At 41.4% G+C, this 25,488-nt stretch overlaps 1 protein-coding gene across 4 annotated transcripts in view; it reads left to right on the forward strand.

The window, feature by feature from the left end:
* The window catches only part of evla (Enah/Vasp-like a), a 38,787-nt gene that overhangs the window by 3,017 nt on the left and 10,282 nt on the right, over window positions 1-25,488 (forward strand). The window contains exons 1-3 of one of the 4 annotated variants that reach the window (XM_080871621.1): window positions 683-928; window positions 18,799-18,967; window positions 21,682-21,862. In XM_080871621.1, coding sequence (XP_080727747.1) covers window positions 906-928; window positions 18,799-18,967; window positions 21,682-21,862 — 373 coding nt within the window. In that variant the 5' untranslated portion in view covers window positions 683-905. Of the gene's footprint in view, window positions 1-682; window positions 929-5,526; window positions 5,962-18,798; window positions 18,968-21,681; window positions 21,863-22,988; window positions 23,415-25,488 lie in introns of those variants that run through there. The other 3 variants (XM_080871620.1, XM_080871622.1, XM_080871623.1) reach the window with 3 other exon arrangements.

Raw genomic sequence — 25,488 nt, forward strand, 5'->3', positions numbered from 1 at the left:
AGGCCTCAGCCGAATGTCACTAATCCTGGATGCACATGAACTCAGACCTTCTGGGTGCCACTTTAGAACCCCGGATCCGTTGTGTGTTTCTGGCTATTTTCTTAAATCCATAAAGCTTCCTAATCTTTCAGTGGATTGCTCTTTGTTTGTTTCCTACACCTCGGCTCACTGCTGCAAAGAAGCTTAAAAGCCTTTAAGTTTGCTCCTGCCAGATGGACCGCCGTTGGAGGGCGAATTCTGATAAAAGCCACAGGGATGCCGCGAATATTACGCCACATCGGGGAAACTTTTGTTGCTCGTTACGCTCTGTTGTTCCTGCAGAGAACGGGAATGTTGTGTCCATTATGATATCTGAGCTGAATGAATGAACTGTTGCTGTTGTTTCCTCTTCTGTAGTTAATTAGTGATAAAAGGCTGACATGCAGAATCTATTTAAAGCTCCAGTATAGAAAGGGGAGTGTAAAAGCACTCCTGTTTCCAATACAGGCTAACATGTAATTTCCATCCAGTGGAAATTATTCCTCGGAGGTTGAAAGACGACGACTCGGTCCCCGAAGCAGAGGGAGGTGACTGGTCTGCGCTGGTCACATGTTCTCTCTCTCTCTCTTGCATTCCCTTACTCTGTTGCAACACTCCTCATCTCTCTCGCTCACTCCTTCCCTCCTACTCTCTCTGTGTCTCATGCTCATGACTGCCTTGCTGGCGTAGTAGATTTTTTCTCTTTTTTTAAACTTTTTTAGAGGGATGTGAAGAGGGGAAAGACTGAGTTGACTGCAGCAGAGTTGGACAGCATGCGTATTGCTCTCTCTTCTCAAGGTTGACATTTCCCCCTCTCCTCCATAATCTCCCTTTTTTATACTTCCTTCCATCCCGTGCTCGAGGACTGTGCCCTCTTCTCCTGCGACATGTATTCCCTGGACGACTTCGGGTAAGGCAAAATGACTCATCAGTGATCGTCTCTTCTCTGTGTTTTTGGAGTTGTGTGAGTAAAGCTAAGGTTGGCTTTGGGTTGTGCGGTAATGATGTAGCCTCCTTCACTCTGTGGTGTTTCTGTTTGAAGCCTGGCTCAGCTTTCAGACCACACAATCTGTTTGCTCCTTGAAACAGAATTGTGCGCCTGCAAGAAAAACCCCTATTTCACCAAGCCCGACATGCCGCTGAATATGTTGAATTGGAGGAAAAGCTTGGAAAAAAATCTCCTCCAGGAGTTGCTGACTTTCTCTCCTTTCCTTTTTTCCACCCCTCTGCCTGTGATTCTTTGGAGCCAGCTGTTGCAGAGAAGTCTGATTGGTTACCCTCTAGCAGTCTTTCATTGGTTCAGTCTTTTCCTGGCAAATAAAGGAATGAGTTTCTTGCTGCCTGCCATTGAATCTGCTCAGCTGCTTACTCTTGTTCACGGGACTGATCCCATCTGACTCGTTGCATGTGCGTGCGTTTGAGAAAGGAAGTCGAGAAGAAAGAGATAGAAAGTGTTAATCTGACTGGCTGATTGAGTGAGACTCTCAAGAGAGGGTATAGTCCAGTATAATGTGGCCCTGCCAGATTAGAGCGGGTCATGGCGATTTGTTAAAGCACAAATACAGATACAGAGCCGAGTGGGGCAGAAGAGATAAGACTGATGGTTTACACTTGACCGCGTGCACTCTAGTAATCTCCATCACAGGGAAGATCTCTCAGCATCTCTCACAGTATGCTCACTATTTATGACAGTGTCATTCTGATTGTAATGTGGAAATAAAAACAAAAGTTGTCCAAAACGTAACCTCAAATTGTGAAATCAAACCTAATGCTCCGTTTTTCTACCGTCCAGACCTCGGCCCATTCTTATTCCCATCAACGACACAGGATACAAAGAAAAATACGAGCTCCGCAGGGTTGTATATTATTCTCCGGCTGAGAATGTTAATCAATCTGAACAGGCTAACGCTCGCTCTGTTCTTCCTGTGTTCTCGTTTGTGTAACCTACAAAGTATTTTCTCTCCAAACGGAAGCGGCGGATCCCTTTAAGGATCAGGATTAGTGACGGTGACGAGGACTGGAGAAGGTGGAGGAGAGTGGTGGGGGAAGGGTAAGACAGTGAAATGTGGGGTTGCCATCCATATTGTACTGTATGTGATCACAGTCGGTTAGCCTGAGGCCCAACTGGCATCTACAGGGTAATGAATAAGTGATGGTATTATGGAGGTCAGTGTGCTGATTTTACACATTACAGATGATCCGCCTGAATCTTTGTATGTACGATGAGATTTCCCAGTGTCGGTGGTTATTTCAGTTATTTCACTGTTCTCAAACATCGTGTGATGACGAGCTAAAAGATGTGACTACAGTTAAGTTACTGTTTCCCTGGCACAGAAAGAGGAACAGCAACTGGTATCTCAGGAGTAATGAATAAGTTACAGTATTATGGGGTTAGTGTGGGAACACTATTGACTATCAGGCAAACTGTTCATGTTTCATGATTAGTGCATCCCTGGTGTCGGTCTTTATTCAGCTCTACTTTATGTCTAGTTTTTCTTTCAGTGCTTTCAAATTAATTACGCTTTTTTTTTTTTGTTAAAATTCTGCACTTGAAAAGGACTTTGAGATTTTGAAAAATTTTGACATTTTCGGTGATTACCAGCAAAAAAAGAAAAAACAAACAAGCAAAAATAAATCAATTACAAAAGGTTTTTTTAGCTTTTCATAAGCGTATATGAGAGTAATGTTGTGAATCATCAAACACCCCATGACTATCACAATACTTCACCTATTGAGGCTTCTGCTGCACTGGAAGCCTCAGTAAAAGAATTTACTGCAATTTTTAACATTTTGCAATAAAATATCACCTTTTTTTAAACTGCAAATTATAATTTCGAATTTTAACTGTTAGTATATTTTTTTTATCTCACTTCAGTTATTTGAATGGGGTCAGTTTGGCTATTACATGCAATCTGATTGTGATGATGCAGCAGTTAACTGTGATAAATCACTGAAAATAATATATCTGCTGTTGTGTACATGGACAGAAATTCACATTTAACTTTCACATTTGCGCTCTGCAGCCTTCCTGTTCCAACAAGAATAAAACCAGTTGAGTGGAGATTTTTTCAGACTGGCAACACGTTGGAAATCTGTCTGTATCTTTGAGTGTTTGCAGTCAGTCCAACCAAGACTGCGACTGCAGAAAGGTTGCCATCTATCAGGTATGTCAGGAAGTGCTGTGTGGCAGGCAGGAGTTGGACCCAAGATGCAGGCACTCAGACTCGAGGGATGAACTCAAAAAACTCAGCTTTATTTGCTGACAGGGGAAAAGCATACAAAACTAAACTACACAGGGAAAATATAAACTTACACTTTGCAGGGAGGCACACGAGGAAACACACAGCTTGAGGGACGACACGACACTGACTCAGAGAAACACAGGGTTTAAATACACTGGGAAGTAAAGAGGGGAATGAGACACAGAAGGAGGGCACAGCTGGGGGAAATCAGAACTGACGAGACAAGGAAGCGTAAGCTGAACACATTCATATAAGACACGGACCTTCAAAGTAAAACAGGAAGTATAACACAGAGACGCGAACTTGACACGGTAGAGACAGCAACTAAGAAACACAGAGACATAACCATAAGGCAAAGAACCAAAAAACTAGAGATGATAAATAATACACAGAGGGAAATCCTGAAACACAAGAAGCTCAAAACATGCGAAGACATAGACCAAGAAACGCCGACTTTACACAGAACAAAAGGGGGCACAGGAAAACAACAGGGGCAAACTAGAAACCATAAAATAAATCACACAAGTACTCGACAAAATACAAAAATCACAAAAGAACTAAAAACGCTGGGTCAGGAGACCCAGGATCCTGACAAGGTAAGGCAACCTTGATCAAAAGTGCTTGTGAGTGTGCAGTGACTTCAAGCTCTGGGAAACCATTTAGTCACCAATAGTTGCAGTCGGTCACAAAATGTGAAAAAATTCAATAAAATCATCAGAACGCTGCCAAGTTTTTGTGTAGAGGTAAGAATGTTCCTGTCTTATTTTCCCTCATGTGACTGAGCCATTAGCTTACTCTGATTAGGAGGTATTTTAGTGTCCAGTGTTGGATGGTTAATCAGTTCATTTAATGTAAGTTTGCTCAGCTAACATTAACTCAGGCTGGTGATGCATGAGATGAGCCCTCTGTGTAATAAAACTCCCAGACTATTTAATTTAATTTAATAAAATTTAGATATTTGGTGTCCCTGTATCGATACAATATTGTCATGCAAAATATTGCAACACTATACTTTAATTGCTATCGTCCTATTTTTTAAAATAAATATTATTTTGCTGTGGCATACGTTTATTGGAAAAATCCTAAATAGAAAGAATAATAGCACCCTATGATCACTGTGAATGTGTCTTTTTCTTTCTAAGCAACAATGTGGCCTTCATGTTTGATTTTCGATGCGCTCACTTTCCCTGCAGCAGTTTAGCTCTTTCCTATTATCAGTTTATAAATGTTAGTGAGCAGGCAGTGTCTCCTCCTCTGGGCACAACAGAGCCTCATCTGCCACAGATCGAGCTTGTTAACATTTACCCGTCCGGCCACAGAAACGTCCTGCGGTCCAGCTGGGCCATCTGAGCCGCACACGAGCCAAGAGTAATTTCACTTGGCATGGCTGTTACCCCTGAATAACAAATCGCTGTTGATCGTGACCCCGGTTTAACCAATGTCAACGTGACACAGAGTGCCCTGTCACGCATCTTGGTGGTGGGACTCTGTCGTTTGGGTTGTTTGCTCTCTGAGCGGCATATGATGTCAGCCGTTAGAGCCGAGCGCATGTGAACCAGAGAGGTCAAAGGGTAATGCTCTGTCATCTTAACACTGGACTGCTGTCAGCCCAAGGTTGTGTGGATTTGTGTGTGAGAGCTTGAGAGGGAGATCGTTTATTTGTAGCCTGCAGGACAGCACACAGTGGACAGGGTCCTTTGCCAGAATCAAACCGGGAACGTTCTCTACCTCTGGTTTTATTACATTTGGATCGAATACTGCCGCTCCGCTCAACAATAACACCGATGCCTTCCAAAATGCCCCCACCTCCCTTTGCTGTCTCACCCAGGGAATCTAAACCAGATTGAGCGTTAGCTTGTGAGTTATTCAATAGCTTTTAATGGACATTTAGCACATACACACGCATGCACGCACACACATGCACACACCACCTCCAGTTAATGTGCATGCCCCGTGAGTGTTCATCCACTGTCCTCAGAGGTGGAGGACATCCCAGTCAATAGTAGCTGACCACAGTATAGACCACTGGTTGTTAATTCGGGCTCGGCTTATTTGGGTAGCTATGGCAACGGCAGGTCAGGAGGAGGGGCGGTTGGAGATAACAGCAGGACCCCCCCCCCCCCTTCATACATCCAGTAAACTGTAGTGTGTGTTTGGATTTGTTAGGGGAGGGGGGGGTGCTGCTGGTTGAGACGGATATGAGGTAATCTCCCTTGGGTTTTCAGTACAACAATAGCGCAGAGGTTCAGTGACAATCGCACATTCACAATCGTGTGTTAGGGATCGCTGGCTGGTCAGTGACTTCATCTCTGCCAGTCTGTCTGTCCGTCATCGCCTTTGTTCCTGGATGGAGGGGCCATCCGTCTGGATGTGAATGCAGCACTGCGAGAACTCGGGAATGTTCTAAATCTCATTTCGCTTCTAAGTGGATGATTTTAGTTACTCATGCAGCTGTTGCTCTTGTGCGTAATTTCTCGCAGGCTTTCAGGAGAGGATTAAACCACTTTTAATAGGTTAGAGTTTAAATGTAACGCAGCAGCACAGAAGGGAGTTTGTGTTATAGAGTGACGCTGCTGCTGCTGCTGCTTTGTTTTGTTTTCCTGTTGACCAGCATGGACATACACCGGTTGCAAGCGCTGCGTTACTGCCTTCCTCAGAGTGTCAGTGACTCGGGATTGTTTTACAGCCACATCGCTGCCAGGTTTGTGCTGACACTTTGTTTGACGTCTGTCTGATCATTTCTATTTCCTGTAAGTAAGTCAGTGAGGATGAAGGGTGAAGATAGGAAGGAAGATGAAGGAAGGATGTCAAAGATGATAAAAATAGTTTGGGATGAGTAAAAAAAGTCTGATTGTTTAGTCGATGAGGTTTGATTATCGTCCACAAAGAAAGCACTGTAATATTCCAGCAGCACAGACGGACAAATCTTTCCCTGCTGTATTTTAATCAGAGCTGAAATACTAATCTGTCATCTTAATCTGGCCTCAGCAAACTGACACAGAATGGAGGCTATTTTGGATTAGTTATTGTGTGCATGGAGAATGTTAACTTTGCCATAAAGGTGGAATGAATCAGCTCTCTGTTTTTATGTTAAAAGTGCACAAAAGTGTGCAAAGTTTTGACTCTGATGTGTTTTGATGACTGTTCGCCTGATTGCAGCATTCCCATCAAAGCCAGAGATGCTGCCAGAAAGATGCGGTTCAGCATGTGCACGTGATGCGACGCCGAGCATCTTCTTTATTCTAAACACGCTGCAGCTTCACACAGAGCATCTCTGAATAGAAGAGCTCTGTAAGGGCTCTATACATGTTTAATTCACACACGTGTTAAAGACTGCTTAGCTTCCGGCTGGAAAGGCAGCCTTTCAGGCCAGTGCACTTCCCCCCTCTCTCTCCTGGACGATGAAAGATCGAGGGAAGACATGGAAAAAGAGAGAAAGAGGGATATTTGGTCGCTGCTGATGTTCCAAATGAGAGCGGTAGGATCAAACAGCTCTGTTGGCTGCCTTGTTATCACGAGGGAGAAGAAGAACGAAAGGGGGAGGCTGGGGGTGTGAAAATAAAGGACAATGAGGATTTTATGACGAGATGTGCAGCCGCTGCTTAAAACTGACTTCCCGTCTAATACATGCAACTCCTGTTGTGTCTGCTGCAGCACTGAACACTGAAAATGCATACGATATTGTGAGCAATGTTAAATTTTTAAGTAAGAACGGGCATTTCATACAAAAGTACTGTTTCATATTCATTCTAAACTGCTCTTCAGAAATTGTCCCCCGACTCCAAACTCCTCTCAGATGGATATGTATCCTCGTGGTAGATTTATAGCCCCTTATTTTTCACACACATTATTGGCTTTTCGTCTTTCGTCTGGTTTGAATTGAAGATTTATTTGGGGGTATTTTAGCGTTTATTGGTGGTTGGGACAGTGAAGCAGATAGGAAAGGAGGGGGAACAACATGCAGGAAAAGCCTGGGGTGGAATCAAACTCATGTGCCACAGTGGCCTTGTGCCACCTACCTAAGCCAGCCAACCCAGGACCTGAACTCTATATTTTAAGATAAGCAATAGTTGTGTATCTGTTTCTATTTATTTTTCTTATAATTAATTGACTCCTCGAGTATTTTAAAATCATTTTATTTATTTGACCTGTAGAGGATATTCATTTAAACCTAAACCTGAATGAACAGGGAGAGAAGTGGCAGTGATAGGGGCAGAAACACAGACTGACGAAGGACACCAAGTACACAAAATATACAACATATAGATATCAAGTGTAATAAGCAAACTGTCTGATCATTGTTTATGTTTTACATGGCTCTGAATGAAAAGGATTGTGCTGCAGAAGGATTCAAACAACTGAACCTTTTCCACAGAACAACTGGGGCATTTGGCTAAGAACATAAGCACATTAATGCAGTTTGAAATTAATGCCATTAAGACCACATCACTCTGTTCTCTCTCATTTAGGCTTAGTTGCATTTTGCAATATTGTGCAGTATTCGTATATGAGTGGGGCGGGGGTCAGATAAATGCCCTGTGATCTATTAAGAGTGAGGCACAACATGATGGATCTGGGATGTGAAAGCCTTTGTGAATCGGCTGTGTGCTGTTGCTTTAAAATAGTCTTAGTTGTCTACTTAGCGGGACTGTGATACACGAGTTCAAAGGTCTTTTGAATAAGTACACCTCTGCTGTAGAATTAAATATATGTTACATTTGTTTTTCAGATTTCCAACTCCATATTTTTACTCTTGAACTCAGGAAAAGTACTTAAGGTGTTTTCACAGCTACACAAAAACCATCCTTTTCTGGGTGCAGCTGTCTGTAAAAAGCCCGTTTAGCTCCTCTCCCTTTAAGCCACACTTTTTCCGATTGGTCAACCCTCTGTAAAAGGAGATTTAAAGAGCTAAACAGCATGTGGGCGGGGCTCCAGGGCTCATATATTAAGGATATCCGCTCTCACTGACATCATACAGAGACAAGAGTGAAAAAAATCATGTCTGATACAGATTGTTTAGAGCAGTCTAAAGCCTGAGCTTCTCCCTCGTAGGCATTATTTGTACACTTACCCTCATTTTTTGAAAAACGTGGTCCATATTTGATATAATCTTCCATTATTATGGGACTAAATCTGTGACGGACATTAAAGAAAAGCAGAAATGGTCCCTTTAAGAGTCAGATTTGGCATGCTTGGCAAAATGCAGACAGCAAAAACACTGTAATTATAACTCTGTGAGTGTGTGTCACTCTTATTTATTTTTAATGACTGTGCTCCATATAGTTTAGTAGCAGTGTTAGGTTACATGCGGCAGTTACTACAACCCCTGCAATCTGGCCCCTGCCTCATATCTCACTGCATCCTTTAAACAGACTAAGTGTGTATAGCTTGCCGGGTTACCAGTGACCCAGCTTCACACTGTGTGTGAGCCACAGTGAGCTTGTGCTGTTTTTAGTTCCTCGGGCCTCCTTCCCTGCCTGTGCCTGTGAACACTACTTTCCCCCATGGAGCAGATTAGAGGTCTTGTACGAGAGTTAAGCCCGGGTTAATTTAGATTTAAGGCTGCAGTGAGGTAATGATCTGCCTGCTATGCTCTGTCTCTAATCCAGACAGACCTCTTCCTTCTGTCAGCCAGACCCCTTCACCCACTTAAACACACACACACAAAGAGAGAGTGGCATCCCGTCTCTAAATGTATGGCTTTGCCCTGCTCTAAAGCCACGGGGGCTATAATCCTCATTGTGAGCATAATAATAACACTAAACTGGATCCTTACTTTACAACCAATCTCTCTGTCCCTGTTTCTGGCCCTTCACTAAAAATATCTGTTACCATGTAATGGTGTATGTACACTATGGGTACCATAATATACTGTGTGTGGGTGTATAATTATGTATTTCTCTTCCTGTTTGGAAAAAAAAGGGGCAGCACCTCACATCACATCATAAGACTGACTGCCTCACCCTTAACGAGAAGATACTAAGAACCGAGGTGGATTTCTGGCTACTGTGCATGGTGTTAGTGGGTTATGTCTCTCCTTGTAGTTACAATTAATAATGTTTCAATGGAAACTTTTACAACAGTGGTTGCACTGTTGGTTGTTTGACTTCCTGACCTTTCCTACAACCAAATTTCCAATATGGGAGCAAATTCCTCTGCAGGAATGAAACATTTTTCACTTGAGGCTACTAATGTTTATTTCCCAAACATCTCCCTGACACTGACTGCATTTCTTTATTAGCTACAGCACCAACAAGGGATGCATAAAGCTGTGTAATTATCACTTCTGCTGCCTCTCTGGGTGCTTTATTCTCTCTCGGCTGGCTTTCGTTGTGCGGGAGGTTATGGTGGGTTTTTGTTTTTTTTAGGCTACTTAATTAGCATGAAATGAAACTCATTAGTTGGATAGATTAAGCTTTATTTGTGGCACCTCCAAGTTGCAGTGAATGATAACTGATGTGACAGTTGACAGAGTAATTAAGTGAGATTTATGGTGACGTGAAAGGCTGGGGGAAAGCAGAGGTGCTGAAAAAGACCTCGGGTATGATAGCATGGCATGTGTCTTATGTTTGGTCTCACTGCTTCTCCTTTTAGTTAATTAATTTTAGATAAAAGTTCTCCCGTATTATTAACCATGGCCAAAGTTTCAAATAGTATCCTCTATTGTGGTACATATGTAAAAATATACAGTAGGGAGCTGTACATTTTTATAGTAGATTACTGTTTTTTTCCCCTGCCAACGACAGAACTAATTGGATGGAAATGTTTAAGCACAAGTCATTAATTCAGAAGTGTTGTCATGGTTACTGCAGTCATTTTAGTTTTGCTGTGATTGTTGTGGGCGTGTGATGTGGTTCCCATTGATTACGTGCCTAAAAATAGTGTAGAGAAAAAAGTGTTATAGTTTAGCTAAAAATGGGCCACCGTGAACCAGAGTTCAACTTAGAGTAGTTGTTACTATGAGCAGTACAAGGGAGTAGGAGAAGAAATTGTTGTAATTTAACATGCAAATTTCTTGCAGTGCAGTGTTATTCCAGGAAAATTTAAAGGGAAAACTAACCTTCACTAACCTCTTTTTCTGTCATAGATTTGTCATGCATTTGTATCAACAGATCTCTGCTGACGGTGTATTTCTGTGACGCTTTAGTGTCCTTTAATAGTGTTTTTGACATCTAGTTTTCACAGAAACAAAGGCCTAACAATCCGATCCACGGTCATGAGCCGGCCATGCAGGGTCGTGCTTAATGACTCATCAGTTGTTCAGATCTGTTCGGGTGCCTTCCACTGTGAACCAGCAGGATGAAACAATTACCCCAGATACAAAAGCTAATTGCCATGATAACAGAAGCCCTGCCCCCCGGGTGCTACCCAAAGAAGACGCCTCGTGCAACCCACCACGACCCACTCGCATCCCTGCCAAGGTAGCACTAAATACAGCCAGTGATCTAATCTTTGATTTGCCAGACCTCACAGAAATATGAAACTTCTGTTTCTAATATGTCTCGACCCCTAATGTATGCTCTTAGTATTTTCTGGTCGTGATCAGTTTGAGGAGTCATTTCTGAAAATAACTGATCTCTGAGGGGAAACACTCAAATTGTATAATATAGGATTTGTGTGGAGGAGGGTGGGGTGAGGCAGGCACATATGTCTAACCATGTGTGCAGGGAAGTGCTTTGCTTAATTCAGAAGCCTGGGAATGTGGCCTCATTTTTACTGCTCGCCTATGAGGCTTTATTTGACATGAGGAAGGCTTCAGTGCACCAGAAGCCTTCATAGCTTTCTCTGTTCTTCTTTTATTTCTTTTCAATCACTGCCACTGTTCTCTTCTGCTACTTTTTCTTCTCACCGCACTCGGGCTGCCTTTGGGGTGGATTTATTATTCAGCTTTAGCCTACTTATTCCAGAAAAAACAAGGTGCAACGCTCAGATGGGATCTATTGGGGAAATCGCATCCACTTTTTCCAGGAAAGAACTTGAATATTCAGAGTACTTGTTTCCTCTGCACCAATACAAATACACCAGCCACTTTATTAGTTACAACTAGGAAGTCCTGGATTGGACTGCCGCTCGCCTTCAGAACTGCTTCAGTTCTTTATGGTATAGATTCAACAGTTGCTGGAAACATTTCTCAGAGATGCTGGTCCATATTTTGCACACAGTTGCTGCAGATTTGTTGGCTGCACATTCATGATCCAATCTCCTGTTCGACCACATCCCAAAGATGGTCTGTTGGATTGAGATCTGGTGGCTACGGAGGCCTTAAAGTGTCATCATCATTTGTGACTTCCAATTGTAAGCAGCCATTGATACAAAGAAGGATGAATGCATGCTTTCATGTTATTTACACCAAATTCTGACATTGCTATCTGATTGCTCAAGCAGAAATCGAGACTCATCAGTTCAGGCAATATTTTCCAGTATTGTGCTGTCCAGTCAAAACAGCATACAAATTGTAGCCTCCCTTTTGCTGTGCCATAGTGCTTCTATGTGCATTGAGAGATGCTCTTCTGCATACCTACTACTTACTATTGCCTTCCTATCAGACCAAAGTAATCTGGCCACTCTCTTTTGATTTTTGCCCAGAGAACTGTGGATATTTTGTCTTTTTTTTTAGACGATTCGTTAAAAGGTTGTGCAAACATATCAGCAGTTTTTGAAATACTCACCAGCACGTCTGACCCCAACACTTACCTAAATCACCTTTTTTCCACATTCTGATGTTTAGTTTGAACTTCAGCAGTGGGTCATTTTCACATGTCTACATGCCTAAATGCTTTGAGTTCCTGCCATGTGATTGGCTGATTAGATATTTGTGTTAACAAGCAGTTCAACAGGTGGAGCCAGTTTAGAGGCTATTGATTAGGGCTGGGCCATATTATACCGTTCACGGTAATACCGGTATAATGTTAGGCAACGATAGGAAAATGAAATATCGCGATAGAATGGGAGTAAAACGCGCATGCGCAGTGCCTTTGTTTTCATACGCACATGGCCGATTGTTGAGTGAAACAGATGAACCAGAATTGGTTTGTAAAAATGGTGCAACTTCAGTGATGTGGAACTGGTTTGGTGTTTGTCCGTCAGATACACAACAAAGCACATTTTTTTGCAGAACATGCAAGCAGCCGTTGTTATTGTCATATTTGTCGGACTAAGATGCTCTTAAATCTGGGAGTAATCTGGGTCCTAAACTCCGAATACTTCAGGTCAAACAACACTGCAGCATCACTTAGAGTTAAAAACTGTCTAAATTCTTTCATCTTTAATAAAACGATCAGCATTGCTGCTTTACCAGGTGTAACTATGAAGTTTAACTTCCAGGCATCCATGAAAACAAAAGTTATTACATTTAACGGAGTTAGAAGTTAGCAGGAAGCTAGCGGAAGTTAGCTCGCTAGTTTCGCTAGTTACCTAAGCATGATATAGCATGTTCTGACGGAGAGATTTCTGAAAAAAATCAAACGTACAGCTCTGCTATCACTTCCAACATAAATGAAGACAGGAAACTAAACAGCAGCGACGTTTGCAGGGTTACTGAATTTGGGCTAGCTGGTATATAATGATGTGCTACGTGATCGCTAGCGAGACAGCTATGTTAGCATAACATAAACAGTGAAGCTGGAGGACGAACACTAACACTTTTCCACTTATAAAAGTTAACGTGAAGGTTCTTCATGGTTAGAGACAAATGCAATCGCATGGCAGGATGCTGTAAACGGACCAAACTTCAGTCAGGAGAACAACTGAGATAATCCATCCACAATACGAGGTTAGTTATTAATATACTGCAACAACATAGGAATAGAGCAGCTGCCAGAGAATTCAACATTAATGAATCAATGGTACAGAAGTGGAGGAAGCAAGAAGAATGAGTTTAATAAAGTTTGATTTATCTGACTGCTTTGTTTCGCTTAATGTGCCTTATAATCCCGTGCACCTTATGGTCCGAAAAATGCGTACTGCACACTGCAGTTTAATGTTGCAAAGCACCTATTTTTAACTTCAGTGGATATTATACATGGTTATGCTCAGGATATGTCAGCCCATTTCTACTGGAAATGCCTTTTGGTTAAACTTTCAGCAAGGAATTTGCATTTGCACTGTTACATTTTTATAAAGCTTTAATGTACATAAAAACCAGCTTCTTGTTTAAGTGAAAATAAATGGAAGGTTGTCTTTTTGCGCTAGTAATGTTGTGGAGTTGTATTTTGTCTCGCATCAATTATATCGTCGGTTATATCGTTATCGCAAATTTTCAAATATATATCGTGATAAATATTTTTGGCCATATCGCCCTGCTCTACTATTGATTGTATATTAAATAAAACATGAATGTACAGGCTTATAGAACTGCTTTCTGCTGAATGCAGGTCTCATTAGCCTGTCAATATAATGTAAAAAACACATGTATTTCTTTTTCTATTCATGAGATGAATTATGCACTTTAAAGATATAAGATGTAGTCAATAAAGAACATAAGAGTGGCCTGGAGTCTGAAACTGCCCAAATGATCAATGCACTATAGTTCATGCAAGCTTTCTGCACTTTGATGAAATCGCTTTCATTAGCCATAATCAATACTTTTAATTTAGCATGCATGTAAAAGGTCACTTGTAATGATGAGGCCATAGTGAAATATTACCTTACTCTGCATGTCCTCTGAGCTCTACACAGCTCAACGATTTCTGTCTTTTACATTTTAACATGGCACATAAATAAAGTGCAGATGTGACATTTTAAAAGCAGACTGCTATATAAACAAAAAAGCCTGCTGCAGCCGTAATGTATGTCACAGAAATGTGCCAAAAAAATCAGTCTTTCACAGAAGAACTTTCTGGTCTATGTTGGCTGTCTCAGTTACATAAAATGAGCCTGGCTCCTGCGTTATAACATGCTACTGCCAGCCCAATTGCAATTATTCATGCAGTTTTTTAAGCTACTCTTCGTATTGTTTAGTCTTAGCCTAGCTTTATTATCACACCTGCAAAGTGTCTACCTATTTTCAGCTACTTATATCTGCAGTCTTATTCATTTGGTCACTACCCACAGCTTGGGACCATAAATGGGGGTGGTAGGCCTGTTCAAAAATAGTGTTAAGAATTGATTAAGTATAAACCTCAATATTCCGCTGTCCTCTGTACAACCTTGAACATCAGTTTGATTCAACATGTTAATTTTAATGTCACTGATTTTGATATTTAGCCACAGCTGACCTTTTTCAGATTATGCCATATCGCCTTTCGTCACAAACACATAGTCACAGCCTCTCCTGTGTGTCATCTCTTACTCAGTCATCTTTGCTTTCTGCCTGAAAATCAACCAGTTCACTTTCTTTTTTAAGGTGAGCTATCATTCTAATTTACAGATTTGTATTCTTATTCTTAGACTACCTATTTTTATTACACTGGGCCTTAATTCTGCACCTCAGTTCATCTGCTGTCCTCTCCTCCTCCCACTTCAAGCTCGCTTTCTTCTGACTTGATGCCTCTGGATTTCAGAAGGCTTAAACAACAGATTGCTGGGTTCATAGCCAGAGTTTTATGCCTAAGATGATCATATTAAAGATATCTCCTCGCTTTCACATCATGCGGATTCTTAACTGGAAATACAAACTGCCTGAAAGCAAGCGCATAGAGAGGTTTGAAGCCTCTGCTTTCAGTTCACCGGCATCATTTGCACAGTTTGTATTGTTGCGTTCTTTGAAACTGAGCATTTTTAATATGAGCATCTACTATCCTCATGCTCTACCTATTTTCTTTTCTCTCTTGTTCCTTGCCATATGATCTATACTCCAGCACCCCCAAATAGTAGATCACACACAGAAGCATTTAGCACACTATCGAAATTGGTGAGAGCTCCTGTGTTATGGTCCTAATTCACACTTTTATACTCCTACAGTCCTCCTGTTTTTCCCTTTTTTTGCTTTATATCACATGATGTGTTGATTGAGTAACATGCAATGTCTAAGGATCAACTAGACAAGACGGACATTTTTTTTTTTTAACTTGTTGAGGAGAACTGAAACCATCCAACCTCTGGCACAAACTGCTCCAGAAATAGGGTCTGTTTTTGTAAGAAGATCCATCGCAGAGATGCAGCCGCCTCCCTTTTCCCCGCCCTGATCTGCCCCACTGGGACTGCGGTGGTCTGTCAGATCTCTGAAGTGGAGAGAAGTGTCTGTTATGTGATTAGAGGGTCCGTTAAACGTATTTAGAGGCCGTTTGTACTTGTCCCGCATCGTTTTGCATTGCTAGATTATAAGTTGATTTTAACTCTAAGCTTGGCTAAGCAGAAGCAATGTGTTTGTATCTATTTTAGATGCCAAGAAATGTGGAGGTTAAGGATGAATCATACCTATCAAATACACAGATCAACCTGCCCAATACTGTACGGCCCTCATCGTGCCACCAAAACAGCTCTGACCCATCAGGTCATAAACATGGGAGCCTTTTGGTCCACTTGGTTGTGGGTTAAGTCTTCAGTATTTTCAACACATGCTTGATCAGATTTGGATCGTGGGAGTTTGTGTGTTTTCATTCCTAAATAACATTCACTCAGTTGCCAGGACTCCTGATTTTTCCAGCATATCATTGCAGTGCAATGGCATGATCGGTGTTATTCAGGGGTTTTAATTTTGTCTGATAAAACTTGCAATTCTTTCCTGCAGCGGATTGCTTTGTGTTTCAGATTTGTGCTATTTTCAGGGGACTTCATATTTCCGTCTGCCCGCCTGAATTTCCTGTTTCATTTTGAAGTTCCTGTTTGTCCCCAGACAGAGATTTTTTTTTATTGTGTAACCATTTTCCAGGCATCAGCGCTCACTTTTGTCTTGCTTTTTACTCTCACATGGTGATATTGCTGCCGGTTAGCTCAACAGCAGTTGTGCAGTGGGGAGAGATGGATACTTGACAGAGGGAGGGAGGTTGTAACCGTGGGAGTCCGTCTGTCAAGCGAGTTTTAAAGTCTCCTCCCTTAGGAGCGCTGCGATGTGCTGCTCACTTTGTTCAGACATTTTTACCCAAAAATGATGCACTCGACACAGCTGTCATGTGTCAGAGCGGTGCTTTTATTTTGACATTCCCAGATAAGTGGTTTCGAAGGGATCGGAAAACATTTTGACAGCAGGTTATTTTATACCACTAATAACATTTCTTATTTTACAACGTCTTTATCAGAAAACATCACTTCCTTGTCTGACTTACATTTTCTGAATAATATAGGAATTTACTGCATGGGTGAATCCAATAGAAAATGCTGCTATCTCATCATCGCTGACTTTTTTGTGAGGCTGTTAAAACAACCACAAGGGAACCAGAGAGCAGCTGATTGCAGGAAAGTAAGAGGAAGCCGGCTGAGACCGAACATGTTAGTGCTGCACCGGGGGGTCTCTCAAGTGTCATGCTGTCTTCCTCCTGCAGAGCGGCACGTTGAAGGAAAGGATGTCAGAGAAGGGTCTCATACGGTGGCATTTCAGCGCTGATGTCCTCAGAGAGCAAATCGTGGCTCCTAATAAATTCTGTGCAAACCAACCTTCTTTTCACATCTCCTGTATTCTAATTTTTGCCTCATAACTTTTGCACTGTCCACTTCCTGCTGTGACAAAACAAATTTCCCACGTGTGGGACTAATAAAGGTTATCTTATCTTATCTTAACTTATCTTAGCCGTCTGTTATTTTTATTGATCATTTAATTTTAGTAAATTGTTCTGTCTGTAACAAGGTGGCATATAATAAGTTCAGTGGCACTTTTAAATATTCTCTCTGCAATTTTGCATGCATTTTTTTGTCTTTTCAGTCATTTGAAAGTCTCAGTTGACTATATTCATATTGAATTATATATTCTATATTAAAACCATATCCAAACTGTAAACCTAAAGGCAGCTACAGTTTGTTCATTTATCCATTTTTGAAAGGACAAATGGGACCGGCACGCCCTGAATAATTCACAGCCTTTAATTGTGCAAGCATAAGAGAGCAGCTGTGTCAGCTGCTGAGAACCTTGACATTATTGCCAATTGATCCACTTGCCAACCAAAGGACGAGAGGACATAGACTGTATATAAAAGATGGACACAACAGACTTACACACTAAATATCTAATCTAACAGAGAAAAAGGTCATGCAATAGGAACCGCTCCTTAAAGCGTACCATGCCCTTTTTGTTGTATGTGTTCTTCTGACTGAGGCCATATTTTACCAAATGAACTTTATATTTCATTTAGTTGAAATGAACAATTGAGATGGTAAACTGATTTTTGCTCAGGTCATAAATCAAGTAAGAAATAGGGTCATTTTCCCATAGACTTCTGTACAGTCTTGATTTCTTTTATAGCTATAGCCGCCCCTTGTACCGGATGAAGGCGTCACTTTTCAGTCCCAGGTGCAATGAGAGGCCTCTTATAAATATAGTCTATGGTACCTCCCTGTGAAATGTGAGGAGTTTGCTGATTTCCTATATTGTTAAAGCTGGAATGAATTCTGTGATTTGTAATCTGTTTCTGAATATTTTTGCCAGCTAATCCACTCCTTCAGTGTGGGAAGTTTTGTTATGCTCTATGTTATTTTTCACAAACTGTTGCAGAGTTTAAGGCAATGTGCACACAACCAGCGCTTTGTTAGTTTTCTTTCTCCGGCACTCACACCTTCAGGCTGCTAATGTGTCTAACGTCCAGAGAGTGTCAATCTCTGAGGTGCTGAAAGTGGAAATTTCAGGAACTTGAAGTTGTCACCTGTTCTTTTCCTCGCCACCTTCTCACATGTGCTTCCACGCTGTGGCTTCAGCAGCATGAGTTCACTTTTAGGAGCGCGTGCTGCTAAAGTCAAGGCGGTCGCCACACGCAAAAAAACGAGTTAAACTTTTACAAAGCTGCGTCCGCTGTAACTGATAATTTTGTGATGTGACTTGTGTAAGCCACATCAGTCAGTGGCCAAATGCATCTCTACACTGAAGTAATTTCTTTGCAGTTCTGTGGTTGTGAACACGGTTATTTAATGCTCACTGGTAGCCGTGTGTCCTCTGACTTTTCATTAGCTTCTTACCAAGGGTGCCTGTAGCTGGCAACATGTGTGCTGATCAAACACATGTTTTTAACACACACACTCACACACACCCTTCTGCATCGATGCCTGTTTTGTTTTTTTATGAAACTGCACCACAGTAAAGGCCACAAGGAAAAGGGGAATTTTCCAGAGTTTAGTTTTAGTTTGAGGTCTTGTTTATAGATTTTAAAAACAGCAACCCGTCCTTTACTCAGCACATGCACGGCACATATATAAGCTGTCAGATTCCTACAGTGGCAAAATGTTCCTCCTTAAGTGGTGACTGAAAAAAGGTGTGGCTCGCCAGTCCCAGTGGCCCTCGGCTCACCAGAAAATTACACACTAAATCTGTTTCACTGGTTTTATTTTATTGACTGCCGTTATATTTGCTTTTAAGGTCAACGCTGACAGTATAAAGAGTGAAACGAAGCACTTTTTCTAGGATGTTTACCAGACCTTCTGATCTTGTGTTCCCTCTCCCCTTCTTCTATACCAGTGAACAGAGTATCTGCCAGGCGCGGGCCTCTGTGATGGTCTACGATGATGCCAGTAAGAAATGGGTGCCCATCAAGCCTGGGCAACAGGGCTTCAGCCGAATCAACATCTACCACAATACTGCCAACAACACCTTCAGAGTGGTGGGCGTTAAACTGCAGGACCAGCAGGTGAGAGTCACAAGCAACCAGCAGCGCACGTCGCATGACGAGTGGATGTTTCGCTGGATAGTGTTAGTGACAATTCAGTATAAATACAAATCTATTGATTTTTCTATTTCCATATAAGGTTGTAGATTACTATTATTTTTATAATTTACTGTATCACTAAAACAGAGAGGATTTCCAATTATACACTCACCAGCTACTTTATTAGGTACGCTTTGCTAGTCCTGAGTTGGACTTCCTCTAACCTTAAGAACTGGCTTAATTCTTAATTTTTTATTCAGCAACTCTCACATCTGGAGACACAGATGTTGCTTGACAAAGACATGATAGCATCACACAGTCCTGGAGACTTGTCTGGTGCATGTTGATTATGTCCAGCACATCCCAGAAGCACTCTGTTGGATGTAGATCTGGTGACTGTGGAAGTAGAGAGAACTCAAACGGCATCTCAAGATGTAGCCTCAGTTTCCTTTTGTTAGCTGGCATTAGTGGCACCTGGTGTGGATGCTGTAGAACATCTGCTTCAAGCATCAAAATGCTGGACATTCAGAGATGGTCTTCTGCACTGATACTTACTGATTGTAACAAGTAGTTATTTGAGTTTCTGTTGCCAACCATCAACTCAAAGCCGCCTGGTCATTATCCTCTGACGTCTGGCATCAATAACTAAACTGCTGCTCACTGGATGTTTTTGTCTTTTTGGACCAATCTGAAATTCCAGCAGATGAACAGTTTCTGAGATACTCAGACTATCTGACACCAGACATAATGCCACATTGAAAATCACTTAAGCCAACTTTTTCCTTCATTCTGATGCTCGATTTTAACTTCATCAGGTCGTCTCGACCATGTTTACATGCGTAAATCCATTCAGTTGCTGCAAAGAAACACTGCTGATATTCATGACTGGATTTGTGTTTTCACTCCTGTTTTAATGGTTCTTTAGTTTTATATGGTTCAGACTGCTGATTTCGTTTATCTTCATGCAGTTGTTATTGTGTCATACGCATGCAAGATAATAGCTCATGGTTTATAGATTGCATTTCAGAAAATGTAATCCCTCTTTTGCTCTGCACGTGGACTAGTTTAATGGCCGGCTGAGGCATACCTGCTCAGACGTGACTACAAATAAACTATAAACCAGGAAGCTTCAGCTACAAAAAAATCTTCCCTGCTCACGGGTCTGCATATTCATATTCATCATAAAGATGCAGTTAAATAGTTTTTATAAGGTTCTTAATAAGAGCAATCAATAAATCATTGCTACAGTCTACATACTAAATACTATGCTAAACCCTGTCCCTTATAAACACATGTTTATTCCCCTTTTTTTTAGAATAGTTAAGCCTGCAAGAATATTTATTAAGTAGGGGTGTTTTTTAACACATTTCACCGTGTATCTTCAGTATCATATGTATTTTCAGCTGTATCTTAATTTAATCGTTATAAGCTTTGATCTTCAAGTCCCTGTAAGCTTGTTTTTCTGTAGTTTGACCACAAGTGTGCAGTATAGAGTGAAATACAACATGATCTGAACAGAGACAGTTTGTTCATCATCTATCATTTGATCTGGAATAAAATGTACAAGATACATGATCTTGTTAAAGGCACTCAGATTATTATCAGACCGTTTAAAAGCAGGAATTCTTCAGTTCTTTAGATAGATGATATTTCGGAGATTGTGCTGCACACTTTACACAGAATATGCAGTACGGAGCTGCTGCTGCTGGGTGCGTTCAGCATTACAAGTCTAGAAGGACTTTGTTTAATGCTTTCAGTTTACTCAGACAGATCATCACTAAAATGATTTAAAAGAAGAAAATGTGGACAAAATAAAGATCATTAATCCCCCAAATGAGACAAAAACAACCTGAAATCTTTAACAAACAAGTTTTTACCTCTGTATTTGTTTATAGTTTCATTAGAGAGACAAGTCGGAGCCCAACATAGGTTTGAAACAAAAACTGTGACATTAATAAAATCATTTAATCTACGCAGCTGAATTCCTGCTAAACATTTCAGAATAGGCCTCATCCTCTGATGAACTGCTAACATTGAGTCTGATGGCTGTCGATCATGTTACAGACAGAAGCCGTCGTCGTAATAGCATATTTAGGATGTTCATCATAAGAGGTTTTATTGCTGTTGCTATAACTACAGTTATAAATTTTTTCCAAGTACTTATATCTTGTATGAATAAGGTTCATTGCCTGGGTCTACCTGCTATGACCTTTAGCATAATAATCAAAAATCTAGCTATTCCAGTTAGGATGAACTTCTTTATAATGTTAGCAGAGCTTACTGCCTTCATAAAAAGCAGGTAGACATGTATTTATTTAAGGATTTTTCTGGACAGCTCATATATATGTTCAGCATGTCACTGGTTAATATTATGCTCATCAGGTATGCAAGTAATTCCTGTGAGCACAGCAGCCTCATCCACTGTCTGCTGAAAGGAGGGTTCCCCTAAATGGATATAGCTTTTTCAGCCAGGATGAACTGAAAGCTCAGTATAAGATAAATAAATTGAACTCTGAGTCTTGTAAAAGTATGTCAGGAGAGTCATTAATAAAACATATGGATGTGAAAATTAGAATAATACATCTACTTTAACAATAATAAATTCTAACCTTGGCAGAACTAATTGGCAAATATTGAGTTCCTGTCTTAGATGATCACATTCACGTACACCTATTCTTTTCTTTCTTCCAACAAAGGTGGTGATCAACTATTCCATAGTGAAGGGCCTGAAGTACAATCAGGCCACCCCGACCTTCCATCAGTGGCGTGATGCCCGGCAGGTCTACGGGCTGAACTTTGCCAGTAAGGAGGAGGCCACCACCTTCTCCAACGCCATGCTGTTCGCCCTCAACGTCCTCAGCTCACCTGACAGCGGAGGTGAGCATTTGTCAGTAATGGAATAAGCACATGTTCTTGATCACTGTTGCTCCTTTTTCTAGCTATTTAAGCATTCACTCAGTTACCTTTTTATCATTCAGATTTCTCATTAGAAACAGGCATTCTGCTTTTGCGTTTCACTTCCTGGCAGGCTAAGGACATTTTCCGAATGCTTGATTCAAATTAAATCGTTCCTCTCTCCGCAGTGAAACGGGAGATGAAAGCTTCTGAGCTGTTAGCTGTTGGTGTTGGAGAACTTTAATGTTTTAAGTGGAACTTCAGGAGGATTTTGGGTCGTACTTCAGGCAGCTGTCTTCAGTTGTTCATCTGTGATCAATTTACATCTATTTTTATCTGAAAAGAATGTCAGGTTACTGCAATGAAATGATCCAGGTTGTTTTCAGCTTGTTTTCATTACCTGGGTGTTCTTCAGTATGGGTACTTGCTCATTCGGGGAAAGATTTGCACAGACAGCATGAGCTGGTTTAAGATACAATACATGAATATAGCAAGAAAGTATGTATGGCTGATAATAAAGCCATTACACCCTCAGAGGTCTAACTGCTATGCTAAGCTCTACTACACCCTGCTGGTTAAATGTATGTACTGCAGGTACAGGCTCAACGGTAAGCCAAACAGCAGGCATGAATTGAGTCCCTGGATTAATATTTTTTATTATATGTATTTGTGCACAGAACCATTCTAGAGATTTAAGGATTCAGATCCCGTTTCTGTTCTGACTCCAAAAAAATGTATTGCTTTGAGTGGTGCCAACCGTAACTTCAGGTTTCATGCAGATCCACCCTTGACCTTTCAAGAGACAAACGAAAATACATAGAAAAGAAAACAAAAAAAATTGATCGCATGATCTCCTCAGCAGAGGTAAAAATAACAACATGAAAGGGCTGTTGGTGGCTGCCTGAAATTTGAGATTTTTCAATGTTTTTTTTTAGAAAATGACAAAAAAGAGATCAGGATATTTTAGTTCTTTGTACAGCTAACTGAATAAATTCAGTTCAGGCCTAAATTCAGTTTAGGCCTGAACTGAATTTGACACTAACCTCACACTTATCTCTGGTTTACTAAATAGCTCCTGAGTATCTCTGGTTACAAGCTACTTATAAGCTCTGTGTGTGTGTATGTGTGTGTGAGTGTCTGTGCATAGATACTGTGGAGATACTGAGAGAGAATATCTGTGAGTGTTTAACTGCGGTGTCATCCCATCCCACCCTTGTGACCCACCCCCCATTGGTGGCTAAAATATCTCATAGGGAGCCTGAATGTCGTACCCCGTCATGCTCATGTGGCAGCTCTCCTTTTTTTGGGTGCATTTCGATGTGGGATCATGGGCCTCAACATGCAAGGCATTTCTGCTCCTGGGACACATATCTGTTCCTACTCGACAACGCTGTTTGTGCTAAGCTTCCACACTGACACTCTAGTGTCACGCAGTACTGATCGCTGGTAGGCTGTGGAAAGTTTCCCACCATGATCACTCCAGAGGTTTCACCTGGAGTCCTCAGGCAGGTTTCTTCAGCCATCATCATCCTCAGTAAGTGCCATACATGCATGACTGATTAAATCATCCAGCAGTTCGTCTGAGACTGTTGGAAACATGGAGGGAAGTTAAATATTCACCATTTCTTTTGATAGGAATCGTTTGGTTATGAAGGTAATTGTGCATTGTGTTCCCTTCAGTGGTGAAATGTGTGCACTTTGGTCTAATATTGAGCAACTTCAGCTTTGTTTCAGTGTTTTTACATCCTTGTACTTCCTCTACATTACATTCCATGTTAAACATCCAACACATTCAGTTCAGTTCATTTTCAGATCTTTCTTTGTCTGCCATTTGTTAGATTCTCCACTCTGCTCTTCTCTAAATACCTCCTGAGACTCACAGGTGTGTCCAGTATTTTACATGAAAGGAAATTTCAAGATACAGATTTCCAGCTAATCATTGTCAGAACCCTAGATTTGTCTTTCTTTCCCTTTGAAGGTCTGCTGTGAACCTGCACTAAGTTACCACACTCAAGAAAAAGTTGTTACACATTGACCAGGTACACCAATAAAATGCTACATTTACTTGAGTAGTGTTTTTATTGCAGGGCTTTTAGTTGATCTATCAGCACTTTGTCTTTTAAGCAAACAAAAAGAATTATGGGTACACTCAGTTAAACTGCAGGGATTTCAATCTGCTCAGTTAGGAAGGAAAAAAAACATTGTGAATCCTTTTGGCCTGCTCTGGTGCAAATGAAAGGAACAACGAAATAGAGTGGTTTAGCCACAGACCAATGCTCTCTCTTTATCCTGCCTCACTGATTTTTCTCTAGTCTTGCTTTTTGTTTGTGACCTTGTCACTGCTGGTAGCATCAGACCTGCAACCCATTTAGGTGGCAGGGGCTTCCTACCAGCCCTCTGCCCCCAGGATGGCTGCTAGGAAGGCTTGCTGTGTCTTCCAGCACAGTCTCGAGATTGTGAAGTAGATCCCATTATATGAGGAGAGCTGGGCAGGGCTGTAGAGTGGACAGCACCGGGTTATGAGCACATTTCCCACTAAAGATGTGGGGGCCTTGTGTCACCCTCATGGAGTCCGATTAGAGCAGTTTGGTGAGAAATCTGCACATAGCCCGATGGAGGTCATTTATTAGGGTTCTGGCAGTGATCCTCCTCTCACAAAGAAGCAGATACAGGTCCTGCTGCTGCGTTGATACCCTTCTCTGGCCTTGTCCAGCTCGCCTTGTGTAACAGACACACTTGAGACTAACCTAGGAGACACAGCAGACCTTCCTGTGACAGCATCCTGAAGCAGGTGGATTATCGGTGCCACATGAATGGGCTGCAGGTACTGTCACGAGGAGTAAAGAGAGAGCAATGGTCTGTGGCTACCACCTGTAAAACATTTCCCTTTTTCGGGGTCTTCTTGTTGCTTTCTCTTCAGTGCACCTGCTGTCAATTTCATTTGCACCAAAAGCAGGTGAATGAATTCACAATGGTTAGTGTTTGCTAACCAAGCATACTGCTTTGACTGACCTTCTGTCATATTGTGATAATCAAGTGTTCTCTTTTTTACTGAGCAATGCATTTAAGGAGCTATTTTACATCACTGGTTGTAGTGATGGTTGTAGCTTACCGGCCAGACGGCTGACGATCTGTCCAGACACTCACAGTCTGTGATTACAAGCAGTAAAAGTATCATACATTTGCACTGTCAGCCATAATGAGGCTATGAAGTCTACCTGAGTTGTTGCACACATCGGGAAAAGAGAAGCAGAATCTCATTACACTCTGTGATGAATTCATGGTAGTTTCTACTTGAGTAAATGAGGCAGGTTATCTAAACTGACAGCTTAGTGGAAAGTACAAATCAGAGTCATATTTACATAATACTTAAAGTAATTTATTTGTGGTGATAGAAAGCATTGTGTATCCATTTGTCTGTTTTTGTCACCTCGTGCCTACGTCTATGGTAGCTGTTGTTTGTAATGTGTTATCTGTGTGTGTGTGTGTGTGTGTGTGTGTGTGTGTGTGTGTGTGTGTGTGTGTGTGTGTGTGTGTGTGTGTGTGTGTGTGTGTGTGTTAATGGAAGGGAGGGGGAGGAAGAGCTGCTTCTTTGTTTTTATCATCAC

This window comes from Rhamphochromis sp. 'chilingali' (genome assembly GCF_963969265.1).
Source record: "Rhamphochromis sp. 'chilingali' genome assembly, chromosome: 21".
NCBI classification, from domain to species: Eukaryota; Metazoa; Chordata; class Actinopteri; order Cichliformes; family Cichlidae; genus Rhamphochromis; species Rhamphochromis sp. 'chilingali'.